This window comes from Mercenaria mercenaria, chromosome 14 (assembly GCF_021730395.1).
Source record: "Mercenaria mercenaria strain notata chromosome 14, MADL_Memer_1, whole genome shotgun sequence".
Taxonomy (NCBI): Eukaryota; Metazoa; Mollusca; class Bivalvia; order Venerida; family Veneridae; genus Mercenaria; species Mercenaria mercenaria.
Window position 1 is genome coordinate 65,751,201 of NC_069374.1, and position 9,382 is coordinate 65,760,582.

General features: G+C 34.0%; 1 protein-coding gene across 1 annotated transcript; it reads right to left on the reverse strand.

The window, feature by feature from the left end:
* Positions 1-1,603: 1,603 nt before the first annotated feature.
* LOC123526149 (receptor tyrosine-protein kinase let-23-like) lies at positions 1,604-6,115 on the reverse strand. Its single transcript, XM_045305168.2, has 4 exons — positions 5,695-6,115; positions 4,639-4,731; positions 3,633-3,795; positions 1,604-2,966 (listed from the first exon to the last, which is right to left on the reverse strand). The coding sequence occupies exons 1-4, from the start codon at positions 5,751-5,753 to the stop codon at positions 2,733-2,735; spliced, it is 549 nt and encodes a 182-aa protein (XP_045161103.2). The 5' UTR covers positions 5,754-6,115; the 3' UTR covers positions 1,604-2,732.
* Between the last annotated feature and the right edge of the window lie 3,267 nt (positions 6,116-9,382).

A 9,382-nucleotide genomic window follows, 5' to 3' on the forward strand; every position in this document is an offset into this window, starting at 1 on the left:
CTTGATAGCATGATTAGGGTCATGATGTTAATGAAGGAGAAGATCCCTATTGCTTTTTTGTGTCAGTAAGTCAAAGGTCAATGTCACAAGGGCTTGAACCTTGGAAACGGTTCGTGCTCAATAACTTGAGAACAATTTGACCCAGTTTCTTCAAAATTGATAGCATGATTGGGCGTACGAAGTAGATGACGCCTATGATTTGGGGGTCAGTAGGTAAAAGGTCAAGGTCGAATTGACATTGAGACTAAAAGCGATTTTTATTGATAGCTGGAGATGGCTTGGGTATTTGATGAATCGCATGATTGTCTATGTCAGTAGATGATCCCTGGAGGATGAAAGAATAGGTCAAAGTGGCCTTGAGACTTATATTGTTAAGCGTGCGTATCTCAAAAGGCATATTGTTGTCAAACTTCATAGTTAGCTAAATTTTATGGTCAGTGGACGAACCCTAATGTTTTGTAGAACAAAGGTCAAAGTAACAACAGATTACGCTCCTAGTTTCCTCTGATAGGCCATCAAGGCGACGTGTGTTTACAAACGGCTTTTGTTAATGAATGGATTTGATTCAGATTTAGAAAAGTTGTTCCATATCATCACTTACGTCATGTGACAAGGTCCATAACTCGAGCCCAAATTGCCCGCCCGCTTAGCTCAGTAGGGAGAGCGTTGGTCTACGGATCGCGGGGTCGCGAGTTCGATCCCCGGGCGGAGTGTATGTTCTCCGTGACGATTTGATAAAAGACATTGGTCTGAAATCATTCGTCCTCCACCTCTGATTCATGTGGGGAAGTAGGCAGTTACTTGCGGAGAACAGGTTTATACTGGTACAAAATCCAGGAACACTGGTAGGTTAACTGCCCGCCGTTACATGACTGAAATACTGTTGAAAAACGGCGTTAAACCCAAAACAAACAAACAAACTAACAAACAAGCCCAAATGTTTTATCAATCATGCCCCCTTTTTACTTGGAATTTCGTGTTATTTGAACGCTTAAATTTAACTATCTATTGCGCTTTCTTGAACATTTTATTCCCATCTAGTATTTTTTTTTTAAATCTACCATCATTCTGTTGCCATTAATTTTCCAAGTAACTTTCAAAAACAATCTACATTATCTTGACGGTTTCACACAAGGACAGTTTAGACCAGAAAGCACCCATTTTTACTCTCTCCATATTTACTGTGCAAACATTTTTTGTGTCCCGCGCTAACAGTCTTGTGTCTCATTTTACACAGGGTGACCAGCCCACGTGCCATGGATAACGTATAGACAGAGAAAACGTGTACTGTATCTAAAAGTCACACGGGTAGGCCATCGTGTTAACATCTTTATATCAAAACTCGGTCTTTAAAAATTAGTTTTCACCTTTAATAACATGTCAGCGTACACTCAATGTCTAGAACGCCCGACGAAGGGTGAGGGGCTGGGGTTAGGCATTACTATATACATGTACATTCGGGTGGTATATTTTTGATTGTCAAACTCCCATTTCTACAATGAGTCTTCAATAGCATTGGTATTCCCCGCCCCCTCCCATAAAAAAGTCCTATAAAGACATTGAAGTGAGTAAAAGCTTAGACAAAGATGACAATACATGGAAATGCGTATTTATAAAGTTTTATTTTGGACAAAATGTAACAATAACGTATGTAAAATGAGTAACGATCAATATAAATGTATAATGTTGCATAAACAATAAGGCACATGATAATGGCATAACTAAAGCATGTCGACACAAACATGCAGGTCGGTAATTAATTTATCAAAGCTAAGTTTTACTCTCTGCGTACAACAAAGAGTTCGTCTGAAATTCACCCTTTTCTACATGGTACCTTTAAAAAAGGTGAAGAACACTTCATTTCATAGATGATAATAAATAAATAAATATTATGACATGTGTATAAATACTAATGAAACATAGAAAACAATTTTAAATCGTAACACTGCATATATGTACATACAGTAAAATGCTTAACAAGTATATATCTAGTTTAGCCGTATCGAAATTAAACAGCACGTTTGAATAATTTGATATCATTATTATAAAGTTGGTAGTAAAAATATGCAGCTAATTCTCGACCAAAAGCAGGCCTCTCGCAATCCCATCCACTTCTGAGTGTAGCCGGATTTTGATACAGTTGTGAATTAACGGTATTTTTAATATGTATCTCTACCAAAATAAAGTTTTGAGTGTTTACTTAATTTCTGACATATCATAATCTCTATTAACAAAACGACTTAAAAAACGGACTGCGTATTTCAGAAATTCTGCAAGACTACAGAAAACTTTTGATACAACCAATTTTTCAGAAGAGGGGTTGTTTGCGGTTACTCTAAAAATGATCGCCTTGTTTGAAAACGTTGAATCGTTGAATTATCAACGCCGCATAGTTGAAAAATCTGACAATTTGCGAAATGTACGAAAACGAAAAAAAAATGTCAGAGTAGAAATTTCTATATAACCAGGCGACCTTTTGTATGTACTGGAGCGTGCATCCATTTCATTATCACAAAGAGCTATAAAAAATAAATTTATACTTCTTTCGAAGTTCTTTGATTATAAAAATGAAAATAACAGTCAAGTCAAGACAAAACGCATACAGAAAGCACTTCCTCTAGTCACCATAATCTTTAAATTTGCACTAAACAATAGTGCACTCTCATTAGTTTATTTCTGTGATCTAAATTTCTTTCAGGATTTCTGTCTAGAATTTCTCAGCTGTCCAGTGTTTATGGACTGTGTCGGTTTCTATCTCTGTACGGGAGGAGGTAAAATGCACTTGATCCTCTGCCATAGTGTCCACCAGGTACAACACATGTTCGGTGTCTTCCGCCGCGCATGACGGAACCAACCGGACATACGCTAATACATATACCGTCCCATCTATACAGTCTGCACGTTTCGCACGAGGAAATTCCTGGGCCATCGCAAGAGCGACACAAAGGGTGACAGCGTTTGCACATCTGAAAATGAATTAGCAAAATACATCTAATACCGTAATATCCGCACACGGCTATGATAGGTCTATATTTTAGGTAGTTGATATTCCTATAAAATAGTTAGTATATACAATAATCCCACTTGTAAGTCAACTCAAAAGTTTCATATGCGATGAAAATGTGCATTTTTTGTCTCCACATTTCCTCTAAAAAAAGGACTATTAAAGAGTAGGGCAACGGTGTTCTTATGTTTATTCTGTATGCTGGGGTTTCTTTGAAAGAAATTATTCAGGTTTTGCATCTTAAATAGAAACATTAGAAATATCCCTATAACATTATTTGCTAAATAAAGAACTCGGCAGTGTGTAAATGAGATCATAAACACTCTAAAATGGCTGCTTCCATGATAGACCATTTTCTTGAATTTCAAACTGCTGTATCTGTTTTCAATATAACCGTCCGAAACTGCTATATCTTTTTGCAATACCGGCCCTATTTTCTTGTTTTTTAAATCAAGCCGCTTGTCATGATTCAGAATGGCTTTCGTATAAAATTAATATATTGTCAGGCATGCCCTGCCCTTTGAAATATAAAAACAATGGCCGAGCGGTAATCTGTATTTTTATATCTGTTACAGTAAAATGGGCGCTTGAAAATTGTAAAATGTTTTTGTTGTTATAAAACCCCTACCGTTAAACTCTGTCCATTGTGATGTGACCGTTTCCTGTAATGACCCTCGGGACAGACCGTTGTGAATGGAGACATGCACGTGACCCGATGGTGGTGGTGTTCGAGACCCAGCCAGCAAGAGTTGCATCCCCCGAACCCAAGATGACTCCCGGGGCCCGTACACCTGAAATAAATATTTAAAATTGAACTTTATTATTTTTCATATCCTTTCTGTTTTACTTTTCTAAAACAATTCCAAGAAACTATGGATTAAGGCTTTTGTTTTGTGTAAATTAAAATCCTGATGAAGCGCTCTTAGCATACGCTGTTTTGTATTAAATTTTGCATATAAACACCTTTTTTGTAAAAAATAAAAATAAAAAAAAATAGGCAATCTAGAAAATATTTTTCAAGTACAAGGCGTAGACGTGGTCTGTCCTCAAGATAGTTGCTATAATGGTGCCACAATTTTTCTGATTTTCAGGAATGTCTCTTGCTTTAACACACCCGAAATTTTAGCGTGCAAAAGCTGTAGATCTTAATTCCAAATGTTTGCGATTATGTAATTCAAGTTATATTGTCTTTGTCAACCTTGAGTTCTTAAAAGTACAACAGTTCTCCCTTTTTAGATTATTTTTGCATTGAAAGATACGAGTATTTTCCCCTGCCGGTCAAAAATACGTTAATTCAAGGTTGCTATATGTGTAAGAAATACGTGTTTTCTTCAGGTATAAATTAATCATGACTTCGTACCCGCACGTGTTCTTTAATATACCTCTCTAGTCATACGACACATGAAATGAGTCGTATTATAAGCTGTTACACGATTTTTGTTTTATATTATTTCCGATGCTTTACCATAAAGCTTTTTAATTATATATATTTACGCTAATGCTACCCCTTTCATTTATTTTTATATTTACACTCATGCTACCTTTCAATTTTTTTTTATTAGTATCATGAATATTGTTTTTATTGCTATACTACTAATATTTATGCTGCTATTATTAACTATTCAAACACTTACCCGTCGGCACCGCAGTTTTCATAGCACAAGTTACACTGGCCGTTTTCGTCGGGGTATCTTCCGACGGGGCACCAATATGTCGGCATGCAATACCTGAAAAATAGGATATATTTTTGGTAATGTATACTGCTTGCCGATTTTACGTTTGTACAATATGGCGAAAAAAAAACACTTAAAAGTTATCTGCTATGAAGTGACACTTTTGGTGTAAATATTAATAGTTTGGAAAAAAGAGAAAAGTTTAGACTTGTCTGATAATACGATATGCTGTATCTTCAAAGATAAGGGGGAAAAAAGGAAAAAATGCATGAAACCTTCCGTATCACTACATGCCTTTAAAGGTAGAAATCAAAATTAAGAAATATTCCAATTTTCTGTTTATAATTAATAGAAACTGAGTAAAATAATAATAATGAACTAGCAAAATTTTTATATAATAAATCCTTGAATAATTACTCTTTCAGATTTTTTCAAAAGTCTCCGCTACATCTATATTTGGTTTTAGTTATTGTAAATTAATCACGATTAAAACAAAATGATTTAGTGCGTTCTAGGTCGAATATTTGTACAATGTATAAAAAAGTGATCTACGGCGTCAATTCCACGGTAAAGTTTGACTGGCTTTTTTTCTACACGCTTAAATATCAACGACATATGTTTTTGCTTTTTCTTTTCAAAAACGACGCTGCTGAAAAAAATTCTGTCATGTACATCTGATTTCGTGCTGAAAGTGTTCATTCTTTTAACTTATAAATCACTTATTAATACTCACGAAGCTTCCTGAAACTCTTTGGGGAAAAATGGAACCCCTGTAAATCTACTTTAATGATTTCATTTCATTTCGCAAACATAAAGAGCTGACAGAACTGCACTTTCTTATATCGATTCACCTTACATAATTTAGTACAGATTATTTTTTCAATTTTAGCCCAAACAAAACAAAAAATCAATTACAATAGTTATAATTTTAAATGTTTTTTTTTCCCGGCCTGTCCCAAGAGCAAACGAATAAATAAAACTATAAACTAATTAAATGTTTAAATACAATATACTCACAGCATATCCATTAAAGTTGCAGTCAGAATAAAAATCATAGGTAAAACTATTTTATCCATCTTTGTATTTTGTCTATGTAAAGTTTTCGTCAAGAAATAAAACTAAAAAATGTTCTTCAAATACTAGTGTATTTGTCGTCAGTAAATGTTCGCAGTCTCTAAGTCTTGGACTCTCTCTTTCTTCTAACGTACTCGCTCCTATTGCATCTTTTTATACGGATTTAGTTCTGTTTAGATTAAAAATATACCAAAGTTTAATATCGTTTTATCACTATTTTCTTTAAGAACAAGAGGAAAAGAATTGAATTTATTTACACAATGACAATTTCACTATATCATATTTGTTAATCATATTAAAAGTTAAATTTATCCAAGAAAGTATTTGCAAAGATAGAAATAATTCTATTTCATAAGAAGTTAAGCACACAGTATAAAGATTCCTACATATTTCATCATATAGCCAATTTATATTATCAGAAATTAAATTTTAAGCCGATCACTGCATGGATAGTTGTAAGAAAAATTCCGATTGGCGAATCAAAATTAAATCATACAAAATTGCATTCTATTGGAAATTTGAAAGGTGCTTCGAGAGTTCTAAAGGCCAAGAATTCACATTATCAAAGAAAAGAACTTGCTACCAAGGAAAGCGATCTACTCTTAAATAATCGACGAAAAGAAAGTTGTCAAAGACATGCTTGGTTTCATAAAAGAAAAATTTGGGTTGATGTTCTTTTCTTTTCTATATGTATAAACTTTATTCTGATATAGTTAATAGCAAATTTCTCTCAGGCTATGGAGTCATATTTTTATGTTTCTATCATTAAAACCCACACCTCCATCCTCAGCCCTGCTTTTTGCCATTCTTTTATCTTACTGTTTCATCTTTACTTACAAGGGCTTTCCTTGAGTTTTCTTCAAATATAAGAAAGTGCTTGTAGTATAACACAACACAGTTAACATTCTGAAGAAATGCAAATGATGGAAACAGGATTTTTTTTTCAACTTTCAGAATATTTTGATAGCTTTGAAGTTAACGCCAAGAAAACATGTGGCTTTATTTAATGATATGGACTGACATAAAACTTACAGGATATCATAGCAAAAAGGAATAAAAGCACCATGTAATAATGATGCTATACATAATAAAAAAAACACCCACAGACAGCCCAGTACCTAAAAATAAATCCAGCACCCATTTACTATATTTTAATCAAACAAAGATATTCAATTCCGCAGTTTTCACGACGCCCTTCGTTTCACGCTCTACCATTTTTTTCAACCAAAAATGGTATGGTCAAATATTCGCAGGCTACCAACACTCATTGAAGGTATCTTTCAGTTCCCAGGTAGATCATTTACACGTCTTTGTTCATTTCTGAGAAAAAAGTATTTAAGGATTGACAAAAATTGACAATTTCGTCATTAAGAAACGAGCGTGACTGTGCGAATGGCAAAATAAAATACGACAAAATGAGTGTAAGTTATAACAAATGCTTACATACGCGTACATTTATATAAAAAACGAACAATTTTTCAAGCTGTGGTACTTGATACGTTACGGTGTAACGGAAGTAACCCTAACAACCCCGTCATATTTACAATCAGATTATTTGCAATGCGTCATACGTTACTGTATCTAATTAATCATACACTGAGTAAATACAGTAAAAATGTAGTACTATTTGACAGAAAACGCCCGTAGTAATCTAGTTAAATATTTTCATAAGTGTTTCACTAATTTGCGACCGAAGTACACAAATCTTAAAATCAAATTCATCTTTATCAACATTTTTACAAGTTATTAAACTATATACTAAGGTTAGAATATGAAACTGTACTTTTAACGCCTTTGCTTTGACTCCCGATGTCTGGATATATAGCGTGCTTCCATAGCATCAGTCAAGGTCAATTTGCAGATGTGTTTATCTTTTTTAAAAAGCACTTAATCAAACGGTGATACTTCAAATATAGTCAAACATATTATATGGTAAAAGACGATTAAAACCTCTACTGAAAATTACATAGATCCATTTATTATATACCTATATAAATTCTGTAAAAGTTCGGCTTGTATTTCACAATTAAATATGAACAAGCAGAAAAAAATCCGTGTTGTAAGACGCTACCTTTTAAATTCCGCATTGTATGCTGCCAGACTACTTTCATTAATATGCATGACCTGACACAGTTCTATAAATAGAGCACATAAAAAATTCACTTATTTCCATTTTGATATCGATAAACATTGAAGATTTCGTTCAATCACAAAACAACAAGGTATATAATAAAAGGTTCATTATAACAGTAGCTAGATCTGGAATTTTGCTTTCACTCTCGTGGATTTTGCAAGGTCGGATCACACTCGGCGCTTGCGCGCCTCGTGAGATCCGGTCTGACAAAATCCACTCGAGCTGAATACAGCATCCCAGTTCTAATAGACAAGTCTTATAGAATTCTTCTCCTTCGCGGACAAAATAAACCTGCCCGGGCATATCGAGCTTAATAAGTTATAGGACTAGGAACATTCAATATTCTGTTTTCAAAATTTCAGTTTTGTGTCAGTCGGTAAAAATACTTAACCTTATACAATGACAGCAGAACATTTACACTGTAACCGAAACTGGATGTTCAAAAATGTTTTATAGCAAAAAAAGTTGCGTAAGGTAAAATGGCATTATGATTATGTCTATCGGCGAAGCAGAATATTGTAGCAACTGACAAAAAGTAAGACATAATACAACTATATTGTAGCGGTGGTTAGAGATAACAATGGAGGTATGGAACGTCTTGACACTAAAACTTAATCAAAATCGTTGAAATATCTCGCTAAAGATTATCTATATATGTTATAAAACTAGTTTACAATGTTTCCTTGACTTTGTGAACACGTGCACGCTGCCAGTGATTGGTTATGTATGCCCGAAAATTTGTGAATGAATGACGAAACGAGATCGGAATTTGATTCATAACCACTATGATACTATATCTTTTCAGATAATATCTATTTCCAGGTTGAAAATAGCAACCACCGACTCTCATTCCAAATAATTTGAGGATGATAAAGATCCAAGGAAAACTCGAGTCGAAAATATCTTTGGTCCCCCGTTGGCCATGTGCTGTTTTATTCGATATCGATGAGATAACGCGAGATTTCTCGAATTATTGGAATAGTCTGCGAGAATGGCTATATAAAAATACTTATCAAACTACCGGTTCTATTTAATCTTCTGTCAATTATGTATGTTATAACAAAATGATAAACAAATTAGGAAACATATTCCGATACAGTTCAAGAGTAAAATAATATTTTGATTGTTTATTACGTTGATTCACCGATAGCGCCAGCTGAACACGAGTTCTTTCCGCAATTCAATAAGGAAGCTTATAATTTTATGACATCTTATATCAATTTGTGTTTCTAATTCTAGCGGCATGAAAGAATTCAAATCTTCTCAATCTGTCGAGGAATTTCATCAAATTAAGTAATATATGATCATGATGGTATGGTTTAAGTACATATGTACCATTTGATCGTAAAATAACACCATAATCAAAGGTACTAGATCATCCAGTTAATTTCATTCAGGAAAATAAAAAAAAATGTCTGCACACAGCCCCGGAGTCAAGAGCGAAATCCTGAGATTGAGTTTGAATTTACTTGTATCTACATTCACATTATGGTTTTT